Source organism: Dermacentor andersoni, chromosome 9 (genome assembly GCF_023375885.2).
Source record: "Dermacentor andersoni chromosome 9, qqDerAnde1_hic_scaffold, whole genome shotgun sequence".
Taxonomy (NCBI): domain Eukaryota; kingdom Metazoa; phylum Arthropoda; class Arachnida; order Ixodida; family Ixodidae; genus Dermacentor; species Dermacentor andersoni.
In genome coordinates, this window is record NC_092822.1 from 59,687,885 (window position 1) to 59,703,590 (window position 15,706).

Genomic DNA, 15,706 nt, shown 5'->3' on the forward strand with positions numbered 1-15,706 from the left:
GTATCCCTGGGAATGTTGCGGCAAACAAGGCAGCTGGACAAGCGCATGTTAATAACGCCACATATGGTTTCCTTCTAGCGCAAGGCAAATTGCGACACATACTAAGAGAGAACGCAGCCCGTGGTTGCAAAGCGACATGGTTTGACTAGAACGCGAAATCTTCACATTTATTTCACGTTGGCCCATCGATTCAATTTAACATCCTATCCCCATGAAACACAGCCCGAGCATTTGAAACACTCATTCGCCATCTGCCGCTCGATACAGCGTACCCAAAACACTTTTTAAACCCAATTTCAAGAGTTGATAGACCGGAATGCACTTGTGGCCACGCGGATGAGGGTGTACAGCATCCTCTAGTAGAATGTCCACGCCGCGACACACACGGGCAACGATTAGCACATAGTTTCGTTGTATTAGATCGCAGTCCCTTCAGCCTCAGGAAGACCTTAGGTCCTTGGCCAACACACTCATTGCAAAGACGAGTGTTACTGGCTCTTCAAACATTTCTAGAAGCTAGGAATATTCTCGGAAAATATTGAGTAGAGTGTTTAACTGTGACAAGAGCATTGTATGTGTCGTTTTGTTCTTTTTACCCGCATTTCGCCAATTCAGTGCCTGGTTTTATGTACCTTCATATGAATGTAATCCGTGCGTTCTTATCTGCCCTGATTTTAGCCTACTTATGTGACCGGACTTTGTGTTTACTTTAGTGCACATATGTGACTGGAATTTATGTTTTTATGATTTGGAGTTGACTTTCAGTTACAGTGTGGCATTAGTGTACTTATGTGAGTGGAATTCGTGTTATGACTTCATTAAAATTTATTCTTTAAAAAAAACTATGTTAAAAGGAGTAGACGACGACGACGACGAGGACAACACCACCATCACCACCACCAACAACAACGACAACGACAACAACGACAACAACAACGACAACAACAACAACGACAACGACGACAAAGACGACAACGACAACAACCACAACGACGACGATGACGACAACAACGACGACGACGACAGCAACAACAACAACGACGACGATGACGACAGCAACAACAACGACGACGACAACGATGACAGCAACAACGTTGCTACTGCGATGCCTCGTATAAATATTTTCTTTGTCCATGGCGAAGCAGCCCTATATATAGGCGAAGCGTGGTGAATTTCGAAGCCTTTTGAAATATGCTGCTGAACGCACGGTGCCGTCTTTTCTCGTTGCTGGCGAAGACGAAGTACATCACTTATTGTGCAGACTCCAAGAGCGTCGACGGCGCGCACACCGAAATCGCGGCCGTATATTTGGAACAATTTCCTTACACTGCGCGGATCAGCTACCGCTTGTTGCTTTCACAACAAGCCATGTTTCTTCAAGTCTCAACAAGCCAATCCCTTTAAATGGTGCCAACGAGATGATCTGCTGGGCCGGGATAAGCTAAAACCGAGAATTCAACCGAGAAACCGAGAAAGCACTGCACGGAAGTCACCTGTGTTTCGTTTGGGAGGTTGAAATCCGTGCATTGAGTGTAAGTATAATTTATTTCGACTTATGACTACTGATCGTAGTTGTTGCCTGGCTCCAGAAAGGCATATCGTTCTGGAAACTACAGGCTTCGTCGGCCTGTCCGATGCAACTGCGTCTTATGTCGACCTCGTGTTTCGTTTCGAATGACAGCAGCGTCACCAATAGTTGCTAATGCTACAATATTTGCTTACGAAGGCCGATCAGAAAGTTTGGTAATTGGTAAATAAAAGAAAAACTACCTTTTCTTTGAAAAAAAGACTTTCTTTGTAAGCCTAAGCGAGCTGCAGTGCGCTCAGCAAGCGGGCTCGTCGCGACACCCGGCGATGGCCGAGGTATCTACGTTACGAAGCGGACCGCAGCTACCAATAACAGTCGCGTATGGGAATCCGCTTTATCACGAAACAAAAGCTTCCAGAAGAGAATGAGGAGCAGGCTTCTGTTGAGTAGAGAACGTTTGAGAGAAAGGGAGCTTTGAAGCTCCGCTTGCGAGCTCCACACGCCCTGCACGACTGCAAAATTTGGCCCATACGTTCACAGCAGCGTATGCTATACGCGGGCTGTGTTCTTTTTCGTCAATCCCGAGAGAGAGAGAGAGAGGCAAGGAATAGAAAGGGAGGTTAACGACAGATTATCTCCGGTTGGTTACCTTGTACTGGGGGAGGGGCAAGGGGATGCGATAGGTGAGAGAGAGAAGGATTAAAAACAAAAGAAAAAAAGAAAAAGAAAACTACACACACAAGCACGTACACACAAACTGTTTCTGTGGGCACTGTCACGCAGCCCGCAAAGGCGTTCCTAGTGTTATGCAGTGTCACCGTACAATTCTGCGTCACACAGTGAAGTCACAATCTGTCAGAAAGTCCGTTGTCTTTTAAATACCGCAGCACCGCCTTCATAGCCGATCGCGCTGATGTTCGCGTAGGCCAGTTTCCAAGGATCTTGTTTTCTGTCATTGGGCGCTTGTCCTGTTTGTCTAGGGTGGCTGAGAGTGCTGCTCTTTGCGGGTTGAAACGAGAGCACTGACAAAGAAGGTGCGCGATTGTTTCATTGCACCCGCAGAAGTCACAAAGGGGTGGTTCAGTCGCCCTATGACGTAACGCTTTTCCAGTCTTTTCTATTCTAATTCTGCAATCAGCTCTCCACGATTGGTCAGAACATTTCCGCCCCCCCCCCCTTTGCCTGTCTATCACGCGACCTTCCGAAAAACCTCAGTATCTCCCCATCTGATATGGCGTGACACACTCCTTAGGCGTGACTAGTCCCAACGAAAAAAAAAATTGAATATTTCCGATTCGACGACTATTTTCGCCCTTAGGCCTCTGCTATTCGTCAAAAGTTTTCGGACTGCCGCCACTTCGCCTGTCCATCATGCGGGGTCACAAAATCGCGAAAGCTCACCGCGACAAAGTGACGTGTACGCGTTAAAGATGCATTAATATGGCAAACAAAACAACTCTTTTTTTCTGAATAGCCGCGGGCTGCCCATTCCCAAAGGAATAAAAGGTGGCTGCCTGCCAATCGCTCTGGCACTGGCTACTCGGAAATGCCGAGGAGCATGGATTTATTCTAATATAATAAAACATTTTAGGTGGCAGTGCAACGCTATCGAGCCTTTTCATCACTTATAATACATCGCTTTGCCAACTCTTCTTTGATGAGGATCCGTCTTAGCGGCATTTTTAGCCTCCGTTGCACGCCGCAGCGATTTACGACCAGCCACCACAAACTGCAGCGGACCAATCGGTGGTGCTGGCACCACGATCCTGATACGGTTATCTACATTCACTGCCCTGGCTCGGCCCCATCGAAACCCTCTCCACTCGTACGTGCTGCTTCCCTCTTGTCAGCCAATGAGATGAGAAAAACCGCTCAATGTAGGCCATGCTATTCGCTTTGGAAGCATAACAAAATGGACCTCCTATAAACGAGGAGAGCGTTTGCTTCGGCTTTTCAAACAACGCTGTGGGTTACCGCCCGATGTTCGCGTCGGTGGTTATGTGAATTTGACCTCAGGAGATTGGAATAGTTTCACGTCATAGGGTCCCATAACCCAGGAACACTTTAAACTTTCAGAGATAAATCTTATTATCCCCCCTTCCTTCTTCCAGCACTCACAAATTGTGTTTCTGAGTGCGGTTGTGTCGTACTTCCTGTATCTTGCAGCATGTGCCCAGGCGTGTCGTTTTGGTGCTTCACTGCAGCAGAGGCGCCCAAGTTTTTCACATGTGCGCTATTTTAATTAGTAACGCACTGCGGTTCCTGGTGTGTTCAGAGTTAGCACATTTTGCACTCGTCTGTAGTGTATTCGTTTCCGACTTGAAACAAACAACGCACGCAATCTTTACTATTGTTTGGCTGTCGCTGAAGAAGAAACAACGCAGATGGAGATACAGCAGAACTCATCTGTTAAATCCCATTTGGACGCAACGTGTGAGCGACCACTAAGTCGTCGTGCCCATACCGGCCCCGTGTTTGCGGTCGTCGCTAACCTGTGAATATCGTCGTCGTGCGCTGCAGCCAAAAAAAAATAAGTAAACAAGTCGGGGGGCCACAGCAGCACTTGCTCAATGGAAAAACCTCGCATAGAAATACTGTAGTCTCAACTACAGTATTTCTACGCGAGGTTTTTGCGTTGAGCATCCCGCGTAATGCAACGCTGGAGGCCAGGAGTTGAATCCCACGAGCTCGTTCTCAGCAGTGAATGCTACATTCCATCTGCTGAGCAACCACGGTGTGCGACGCTGCCGATCAGAGTTACAGAATTGCGCCGTAGGTGTCGTCGGCGACGCATACCGTTTCTGGATTGAATATTCTGGCGTAGTCATCAGGGAATCTTTATTTGCAGTCGCTTATAGCGCTGCTTTTTGCCTCTGTAACAGTTTCTGATCATTTATTTTAATGTAGACTGATTATTTTTTCATGTGCGTCAGCTTAAGCGCGGAAATGTGAAGAAAAAGTGCCCACTGAGGCTTTGTGAATGCATTGAGGATGCGGCCTCCCCAACCGCAAGTCATCTGCTGCTGGGCCGATTTGTGAGCGTGGAGAAAAATTCGCTCGTGCCCTAGACTCATATGGTCTCTTTAACAGCAGCCCTCACTCTACATTGCACATTGAGGAGCCCATTATACGAGACGCAAATTACGTAGGGGCCGGCCCCTAAAGCAGAAGCCCGCTCTATGAACCGTGCACCTTCATATCGCGATTCAGGGAAGCGCGACAGTAGAAAACGGGCCGCAAAAAAGAAAAAAAAAAGAAAAAGAAAACACCTGAATCATTCACAAATAAGAGGTAACATGAATTCAAAAGCACTACTTTCAGGCAGCCCGACGCTTCTTTAAGTATACGCTATATGCTGGCGAGCTAAATATAATGAAATAAAAAGCAGGAAAGGGAGCGAACGTTTAACATTTCTCACCTGCGCATCTTGGCACACATAGCTCCACCGATTGGTCCTTGGCTTATTTGTGTTTTACTGCCGAGGTTCTCTCAGGGTTGCTTGGCCGTAACGCGCACTTTCTCCGAGAGTTTAGTGCGGCGTCTGAAGTGAATGCGTGGCACTGTTCCCGAGTCCTTGGATTTCGGCGCTGGATTTCCTTCTTGTTCGGGCTGGCCAAGTACCTCACGTCGAACGGTACGTGAACAGTTTCACTACTGCTCTGACTTGATACTTAGTTGATTCTATGGCAGAAAACCCTCAACTCACGCCCTTGTCCGGTTAAGAGTTGTTTAGGCGTTTTCTTTCAACTGAGATGAAAACTTTTCTGACCGAACAACAGATGGACGAGATGCTAAATCGTCGAGGAAAGGTCGAAGCTCAAATCTTGCAACCACCACAGCAGCTGTACGATGCTGAAATAGTTGTTCCTTTCCTGCAATAAGAAACGCAAGGTTAAGATTGCGATATCGATTGCAGACTTGTTTGGGCAGAATTTTGACAGAACTCTTCGTATCATTCGCCTTTTCAATGATCACTGACGATTGTTGTATTGAAGACCACATCGCGTCATGATACGCAGCCAAAAAAAAAAAAAAAACAGCACAAGAGCGTGTGCCCTCTCGTCTCCAGTGTAGACGAGAAATTATTGGCTCTCGAAAAACGTCGAAACTATACTATTGCATAGATTTTAAGCTTCAAGGAAGACAGATCATTCCCTGTTTAAAGCAATCTAGAGTGGAGAAACAAGGGAACCCTCATGCTTGAGTCAACGTTTCAAGAACGAGATTTATTTTTCTCAAGCGTCTTGAAGACTAGCTTTACTAAGTCAGGCCTGACAAAGGCAAGCTTTCTCGACAAAGCGGTTGGCTTCAAGGTGAATTCTTTCTTGTTTGGCTACCATTGATCAATGTTAGACTTGATAGACGAAGCAAAGCACGATTTCCTTCTCTGGTTATTTGAGGCAGCAATTATTTATGTGTGTTGAAAAATTCGGTGCTGCAATATTTCTTGCATATCTGCAATGGTGACAAGCGTACAGCCGCAGAATGCATTAGTAATTTTAGGTTCTCTAGCGGTTATTGTTCAAGTTTACAGGATTTGGGCTCCGTGTGAGAACTCTCTACAGGACATCAGGTACAAGAAAAGCAACTATTTCATGTCTTAAATACTTGGAAGGGCACCTGTCAAACCACTTGAAAAATATACGTGACGTAAAACATTGTGAAACAAAAAGTGAACCCGTTACATTACCGCATACTCACGCCGAGAGCGAACAACCAGTCATCGGCTCCAACTCGCTTTATTAAAAAAAAAATCACATATCAAACTTGCGGCATTAGTCCAATCAGAAGTGTTTCAACATGTATGCGATACAATTGCAGTATCGTTGTTTTTATCATGCTTTTCATTTTGGTTCTCTATCGCGGTGCGTGCATCTGTGCACACAGTACCAGAAAGGGGCTAAGACGAGTGGTAATTTGGGGTTGGGTTTCTATTCTCCTCCAATGTACTTAGTTCAGGCAAGATTACCTGTGTTGGAATCCTTCTTTTTCCTTCTTTTGGACTCTCGGGAATTGCGCTCACTCTTCGTATGAAAAAAAAAAAAAATATTGCACACAGAAAAAAGCTCCTCCTCACCTTTTAACAAGGACGCTCTTCTGACGTTTTCTAAGGCCTACGATGCGCCAGTAGGAACGGCACCAATGGTGGGAATACGTGGTGGTTATCCTCTGCTTGGGCAATGTGCGTAAGCGTGAAGCTCCTCTCGACGGCAGACGTTCGAAAGTTGTGGTCACACAATCCCTTTGTAGACGCTTCGCTGTGTCGTCGCTTCGCCGTTGTCCGGCCGAGGAGAGTTCGACGTTTAGCTAACGCGACCCCTCCGCTACCTTCTGTCTAGCAGCCCGTAACTTGCACGTACGGCAGGGTTCACTTTCTTCGAAGAAACAGAAGTTCCGGCAAGCACACGACGAACGCTATGGAACGTCTGAGCAGTGACGAAGTCCCTCTCGGCAGAATAAACAACGCCGTCCCTTTAGCTCCTCGGCAAACGTTGTGCCTTACGCACCGTTTGTCAGATACTCATTCTCTCTGTTGCTTTGTCCGTCCTTGTCTTCCGAGAGAAGCCTGTAGCAACACTTGTGTAGGATTCGGCGAAAAGCTGGTAATCAAAATAAAAGAGACACCCTCGCAACTGGAGATCAACGGCAAGTCTTGGCGTCGACGACACACGATATAGCAGCGATGCCGGATCACAAAAGCAGTTCGACCACTTCAACAAATATTATTGGAGAAAAAAAAAAAAAAAAAAACGGAACCTTCGCCCACTTCGCGGGAGAGGCGGAACTCCTGTTGGCGCCCGTTCGCCGAATGAAGAGGAAGGTTTGCCGCTGCCTCGTCTCCGGACTGACCTTGCGACGCGGGCGGCAAAATGTAAAAGAGAACGGTGTCGGGGGGTTGCTGCCGGCCAGGACCTCTTCCACTCGCGCCCGATCGACAACGGTCTCTTCCGGACGTTCAGCTCTGCAGTGGTCTTGGTTACGCTATAGCACTTCTGAGGCGGTTATTGGTGCGAGGCGGTCGGCTCCCGGCCCCTCCGTCTTCGTGTTCCCACGTATACGCGCTAAGGTGCCCCGGCGTCGCTTTTTGGGGGCCGCTGTCGTCACTATCGACGCTAGGCAAGGCCAGCCGGCGATCGCCACGTCGATCCTTTCGCTGCTCGAACGTCCCAAGAGCATGTGCCCCGTGGCGCACGAAAGTGTTTCGAGTCCGCGCTCGCATGCGCTTAGACACGCAAGCGAAGACTTTCATTTGCGCTTTGCTCTTTCTGTTTGTTTCCTTTGATTTTTTTTCTTTCTCAGCGTACGTCTGCTTTGACTGTGGCGTAAATTTTTTTTTTCTTATCTGCGCTAGCGTCTTTCCGCGGTCAGCGGTTAAGCGATGTGGTCTCCTGCTGGGAGGCGAGTCGGGAGATCTGACCTCCGCGGCTGAGTCAGCGCGGTTTCAGACGTTTATCCCGCACGCGACGCGGCGTTGACGAAAGTCTCCGGCTTCATCTCTGCTTCTTCCACGTGCTTCAGTTTTCTTTGACACGAGGCGGGCCAACGTCTTCTTAGTGCAACGTGGCTTCCGTGCTGGCGGGGTCCGTGGTTTCGCGCGGACCAACACCTTTAGGCGATATTACAAGGTGCGCGCGTATGACGCGGACGTGTTCGCATTTGCACCCGAGGTTGCAAAGCAAGGTGCAGGTTTCGGCTAGTTGGTTAAACATACCTACACTATGTGCACGTAGGGAAGAACAGACCAAACAGAGAATGGACAAGTGAATTGAGTGCCACGTGTTCGTCAATTCTGTCCTTTGTCCATGTTCTGCCTTTGCACTGTCAGTTATAATTCGCAAGGTTTCAAGTTACACGATACCATAAGACCCGAAGAATGGGTATCGGTTATCGGAAATGCCGTTTTCAAGCATAGGTACTTACGAGTGCTTGAACGTTAGGACTTACCGACATAATGTATAGCGCGAAGACACAATTACACAGAAGGGACACAAAACACGTCACAGGCGCTATTCTGTGCCCCTTCTGTGTAATTGTGTCTTCGCTCTACGTTATTTCGGCAAGCAAACACCCTACTAGCCCAACAACAAGTCCTTCTACCGAATGTCACGACCTTGCTAATATTCTTGTCACTCGCTGATTTCGCTGTCACTCGCTGCCGTCGCTTATTTCTCCGCAGAAGTGTACAAGTAGTTATATAACATTCTCTCGTAAGAGTGACATAAAAGAAAATTAGAATAGACTACTTTGCTTCTGAACTTGCCTCTTTGGCTCTATAAGTACTGTGTACCGCTATTCCCAAGTCCATACGCCTAGCTATTAAACAAGCTGATTTCCTAATGAGTTGTCCCCAGAAATTTCACGGTCATAAGTGAACAAATCATCCGAGACCATAGGTCCATATGCAGTCCACAGAAAAACCGCACATAAGTTAATTAATTGGATGAGGGTTGGGTGATTGTCACGCGAACTTGCTCACCCATTATCGCTTATGACGCATCTGGTGCACGTGCTGCAGTCCGGTAATTTCACTGTCACCTGCAACCTCTCAGAGGGTAAAATGTGAACCAGCTTAGGCCAAGAACACCACTGCTTTCCAATGATTACAATAGAAGGACGGTTTCTGCGTCTTAAGAGATGCGCTAAACCTGCACCTTTAGTTTCACTGTATTTGTGTATTTCGTATACCGGGTTTGCGTGGGAAAGCTGTAGTGAAAAGGACGTGGGGTTGGTGGTGCACAGCTACGCTGTCAAACGTCCAAGCGGCGATCTTGGCAGGCGCTTTCTGTCTGAGTGAGAAAAAGTAACGCAGAAGTAACATTATCCGAGCTGTATGTCGAAGGCTACTTATCGCGATTCTTAGTTTTCATTTTCTAGGCGCCTCCGGGAAACATTACGTGCACGGGCTCGCTCTCTGTTATCACTGCTGCGATAGCGAATGGCTTCGCTTACGCATGCGCACTCGAGAGGCAAAGGGCGGCCGAAAGGTTCGCCAGCTGTGAAAGTAATTATCATATTTTTTCTTACGGCTTCCTGTCTTCTTTTTCCTTACTAGACAGCAAGCTGTGATTACGAGATAATGTGGCTTCTAAAAGAGCGTGGATTAATATTCTCTGCAGGGATCGTGCGTCAAGCTAAATACAGAAAGAGGGAAAGGTGAGACAGCGAAAGGCGGGGACGTTAACCGGAAGACAAACATCCACTTTGCTTTCTTGCACTGGGGGAGGCGTAAAGGGAGATAGAAAGATAAAGAAAGAAAAACACACACAGCGAGAGCCACTGCTTAGTTAGAAGCAATGAGGCGAAGAACATAATCTTTCGGAGGCAAAAAATATACCCAGCATGATGTCAAGTATATATACGCAAGTAATAAGAGACAGCCAATTGTCCACTAATGTATTGCTTAATATCTCGCGGTAGATTTCGTGGGTCTGTCGGAATTCTAGACAGGACGTTGTGTTGTAGGGCGAAAAATGAAGCCTTAGCTTGGGGCCAAATTCTGTAATACTCCTTCTATTATATTGATTTCTTATCATCCATTGAATTGAGTGGCTGATACTGGTGATAACGAGAAGGATGGCTTACTACCAGCCAATTACAAAATATAAAAATAAAATAAAAAACACGACTGAGCGATACGGCCCTCATTCTCCTTTTACTATATATTGACAGTTTGCAGTGGCCCATACCTTCACGTTCGCGCAGATATTGTGTCCGCAGTGCAGGCCCATTATAAAACCAAGGTCGACTCACTGGCATGTGCGTTCTGCAGCTAGCGTCAATAAACCCTTATGTGCAATATATTCTCCGAATGACGCTAACGGTGAAGTGCCCTCGCTAAGAGCGACACAGAATACTCCCGTTTGACTGGGGTTCAATAATAGGCCAGTCAAATGGGCAAATTCAGTGTCACAGTAGCTTATAGAACTACCACCATGCTCAATGTTTTGATTACCGCGCGAATCCAAATACGCCAATTCCTGCAAGTGAAAGTAATGTATTACTGTTTTTTCTCCACGACTGCAAAGCAGCTTGGCGAGGCGATTACATTTGACGCAGGTCAACTTCGTTGGCCTCGGAGACAAGTTTGCGGTAATAAGTATTTTACTTTGGGTCGAGAGTTTGACGAAATGCCGTCTGCTCAGATAAAATCATCGTTAGTATTGAAGCAAGTCACTGATAATATTGTCAAAACAAAACTTTTCGAAACCTGTACAGGTCGCCTGTTCAAAATATATTGAGAAATTGAAAAGGGCGGCCGCTTTATAGACTAGGACCAAGGAATCCGTACTGATCTCGAGACATAATTTTGCTTTGACTATTTGGCCAATGACATGCTTGATTCATAACAATGGGTTTGCTTGTATACGCTTGTTCATGTTCTCATCCTTGTTATTTCTTGTTAACATTCTTATTCGAGTAAGTAAATTGCATATTTTGATAGTATTATGAGAAATTGCCTACAACTAACTAGATGTTTGCCCATTTGCACGACTACATGAGTAGTCAAATGAATGTCAAGGATGGAGACGACCTTCCTGCTGGCATTGTTCGCCATCGCTTGCGCGTTCTCGTTCCAACAACGTGCGACTCATCGCTTTGAACGTAGTTAACCATGCGCATAATATTGAGCCTATGCAGATGTATGATATTATACGGAATATAAGTGGATGATTTTGAATATATCCCTTCCTTTAAGCTATACCCCCTTGCAGCGTTCTTTAAGGACCTGACCTGAATAGTTATGGATGATAAGTTACGAATAGCCATAAGTTCACAACTGCACGCTTCCGGATGAAAGGGAGTAGAAGTCATTACTGGTGGCTCATAGGCCCTGCATTTCATGAAATTAAACGAAAATAAAGCGATTTTGACGGCTGACCATTTTTTCTTCTGAAGGCATAATAATCATGTCCCATGGTACGTGGTTTTCAGACAAAATGCCGCTGCTGTGAAACCTTGTTTACTGCAGGTGTCCACACGCAGGGAAATTATTTAACGTCTTAGCCGTATAGCGAGAGAGCCCTTGGTCTTCTGCGCATCCCAGGCTGTGCTGTTCTGACTTCTGAGTTCTGCCTTCTCTTCATGAGACACGAGTTACGCTGCTTTGTTTTCCTTAATGGCCGTGAAAAGAAAAGGACCGGGCCTTGTACCAGCAGCTCTGAGCGTACGCTCCACGCATAATGAAGTGCTTGATTAGCATGTAAGCTGCTGCGCGTGAGAGCGCGTGAGATGCTCCTGCTGGGGCGTAATATAAGACGGCCGCTGTGTTCGCGGGAGTTTTGAGCGGTTGAGCACGGCGTCCTCGCTGTATACTTACAAGCCAGAGTGACGACTGTGCTGCTACGTTTTTTTTTTGTGTGTGTGTGCAGTCGCGGAACAGTGGCACGTTGTGCTGACAGCTTGAGTCGCAGCTGCTTTGTTTAACGTGCGTGTCACGGTGGCGTGCCGTTGTGGCGTTGTCGCGTTGCCGTATGTCGCATGACGCTTACGTGTGCTTCTTTTTTTTTCTTTCTCTCCTTTATTCTAGCAGTTGGCGTTTTGCATGCGAGCCAGAGCGACGAAAGGAAAGCGCGTTGTTTTGCATACGATGGCGGGGTGCTTTCCCTTCAGTTCTCTCGTAGTCTTGTTTCTTTCTTTCTTTCTTTCTTTCTTTCTTTCTTTCTTTCTTTCTTTGTTCCGTGGCGTATTTTACGCACTGGACGCGAAACTGAAAGCCGAGCGATCGCGCTTTTCTTTGATTCGCGCTGAAATCTGAGTGTTCACATGTGTGTTACGTACCAGGCTTCAGAACTTTTTTCACATTTGACAGTTTTGGCGCAGGAAACGTGCTTGAAACTTGCTGGGTGAATGCATTTGTTTATTTAGAACACAACGCAGTCACTTTTTGCGTCAGTACACAGGTAACTACACAGGATTTCAACGCAGTCGAAATCTGTGGATTCGAGGCGCGGCTTGTGGCGAGAACCTCTTGGTGGCATCGCTGTCCGTCTTTTGCTTTTTCGGCAATTTTCTGGCTTATGCTTGCCACCTATCGTGTAAAGAGTGGTCTCTTCGCTATTGGAGATGCGCAACGGACAAATACATGCTCGTTAAGATTTAAGTTTAGTGTCCCTTAAGAGGAAATTCGAGGAATAATTATTGAAGACACCTGGCGCAGAAAGTTTTGATATTTACTGCCTGTAAGAAGCAGATTGCCGTAGGCAGAGTTTCTTGTATGTTATGGTGATGATAATGATGATAATGACGATTATGATTATTATTGCCGTCCCCTTTGAAAGTAGGTGGTGACAAAGAGTCACCTAGGTTGATTGATCTAATCAGGTTTTACTACATCTATCAGAGTCTAGCTTTCTGCCTATCTCTCCTGGAGCTCTGCTTGAAAACACTATCTGTATATTGTAATAATATTGTATGCCTCTAACAACTGCAGTTCCACCGATCGCTAAAATAAATGTTTGTAGCAGTAACTGTACGAAGAATCTATCTCTTTCCTGCTTTTACATTTCTCGTCAGTACTCTAAACGTTTCTTAATCATCTCGACTGCTAACCAGTTATTCCACTTTGAATCCAAGCCTTTATGGAAGGTGAACGTTTCCTACAGGCCTTGCTGGGAAAATATGTTGTCTTCCATTATGATGTGCCGTGTCGTTTCCCAACTTTCGCTGTAACAGGCACATACGTGTCTCATGCTGCTGCGGATATTTTCTCGGGCATGCATCTTTTATTTAGTAAAACTAACATAGTAACAGTATTAGAACCCCATCTCAAGCTAGCATCTGCTTTCGCCGTCTTGCAGTTTAGCTAGCCAGGGGATGACGGGCTGCACAAAGATTTGTCTAAATTTGTATTATAGTGCTCCTGACTTGAAACGGTGTACCCGAAGCTAGTTTGTCACCCTGAATTTGGTTAATGGAAACGGTTAGACTCATTTCACAATTGGTGTTCACGAGTTCGGCTGTTTTTGGAACATTCAAATCAGAGTGAACTCATGTTCACGATATGGTTATCGAGTGCGGATGTTACTGGCCAAGCATCGGCTAGCTTTCGCTGACGCGTACACTCGAAAATGCGGTGGAACCTATTAATGCGGTTGGAAAAGCGGGATAGTTGATAGACAGTCATCTTTAGAACTTTTTTGAAGCGCGATGACAAAATGAAACAGAGAAACGAAAGGAAAAGTGCCCTGTCCTGTGCTTTCTCTGTCTTTCGCCCTTTTGTTCCGCTTCAGAAAGTTCTAAAGATACGACATAGTTATGAATGCAGAACTCATTTTTATTTAGCAATGTCTTCTAGAACGTATATCTAGCTCTCTCACAGAAACAATCATTTAGGCGGGAAAAAAAGTTCTAGGATAAAGAAATAGCAGCCGCGACTAGCAAAAAAATGAAAAGCCCATAATTATCTCGGTTACGAGGGAGAAATGGGTGTCAGCATGCAAATTTCGAGTGAATTCGCATGCTGCGTTAAGACTGTAATGCATGTTCAAGAAAAATATTCCCCATGCAGCTCGTTACATAAGAGCGTGTATACATGGCAGTATACACACTTTTATTTTAAGGTATTTCATGAAACCGCGAAATTCAATTGCTGTATCCGCTGATTGCAAGCTTGCATCAACACAGGGCATATCAGGAAGCCTTAAATATGGAGCCGCTATTTAACTACATGGGAATGGAGAAATGATTCTTCTCGACAAGAACTGCACCATTATGATGAGGCTTGTTGCAGTTAAAAGTTAAAATGAAACCAATGTACGGGGCAGGTCTTTTGGTTAGATTGTAAATTTCTTTAGAAAAAATATTCGCAATTGCAAAATTTCAAGATACTCATGTCCCAAATTTACAACATGTAATCTAGCAATGAAAAACGATATCAAAATTCTGTAAACTGCACCAAATTATATATATATATATATATATATATATATATATATATATATATATATATATATATATAGGAAAGGAATGTTGTACACTGCGATGAAATATACCACCAATTATTGTGTAGTACTATTGCGAAACACCACGTAATTATTGTATGAATTGTACTGAAGCTGTCAATTCATATATCAAAATTGTCCGCTTTAGAGGATAGCAGATGCTGTTTACAGAACTAGGCTATCTGTTTTTGGTGCAGACATACGGATTTGTAAACTTCGTGTTTCAATTTCCTTTTAGACGTACCAGATTTCTGTAGCTTCTCCAAAAACTTCCAGGTCCTAAATCACAAATATGAACGCCATTTCCAATACGATTCAACTTTCTCCCTCGAATGCAACAAAGCTTGCTGAAATCGGTGCAGCCGTCGTCTCACAAAAGCATATCTCTTCATTTTACAAATACTTGAATGGTGAAACAGGTGTTGACCCCGAGCTCAAGCTTCCTCGTAAGACTTCCACTTTGGAGAGACAACTTGCTGCTCGATTTTAGCTGCGCATTGCATTTAGGCGTTACTACTTTCACGGCACCGATTTCGCTCACTTTCTTCCTGTCACACGCACCACACACGCGCCCGCACGCACAGCTCGAAAAAATGCGGACGCGGACTCGCAAAACCTGTTGCCTATTGTGTCTGCGCTAACCAGGAACAACGCGGGAAAACCCCCACTCTAAAGGTCAGTGTGTACGTGACTAATGCAGCCCCGGCAGTCGCTGAATTGCGATGCGCGTAAGTGACGCAGCCACCAGGTTCTGACTAGGATCGTTGCTCCACATTCTCTTGCGTCATGTGTGCCGAAGATCCTTTACTCGATATGATGCTCCCGCATTCGCGACACCGCTGTTTGTCTTTACGCAGAGACAGAATTTGCCAACGCTTCCTGCAACTTCATTCATATGTATAGAGGGAGAGGAGGAAAGTTGATGGTTCATGTTAATGGGGCGGAAGGCGAAGGACGTCCGGTAGACGCGAGTGGCTGTGTGCCTATATGAGCCGTCCTTGATGTGTTTCTTTTTTATTGTTTTTGCTTGATGTAGGGGAGGAGCACTACGCTGTGGAGAAACGCTGTGAGGCCCGAAGCTTAAATTTAAATGTACAAAATCTTGCTTGGGCCATTTAGTAACGGCGTTAACGGTGTCCACGTTAATAGTGCGCTACGGGAAACCAGGGGCCACATATCATGCCAGTTAGCCATGCCAGTTATAAGGATGTAGATGGCAATAGATGGTATCAGTTGG

General features: G+C 45.7%; 1 protein-coding gene across 1 annotated transcript in view; it reads right to left on the reverse strand.

Moving 5' to 3' along the window:
- Nucleotides 1-8,282, reverse strand: part of LOC126528086 (prolyl 4-hydroxylase subunit alpha-2-like) — a 38,045-nt gene extending 29,763 nt beyond the window's left edge. Inside the window, exons 1-2 of the mRNA XM_050175949.3 lie at nucleotides 6,606-8,282; nucleotides 4,947-5,400 (exon numbers count right to left, since the gene is read on the reverse strand). Coding sequence (XP_050031906.1) covers nucleotides 4,947-4,966 — 20 coding nt within the window. The 5' untranslated portion in view covers nucleotides 4,967-5,400; nucleotides 6,606-8,282. The remainder of the gene's footprint in view (nucleotides 1-4,946; nucleotides 5,401-6,605) is intronic.
- Nucleotides 8,283-15,706: the final 7,424 nt, after the last annotated feature.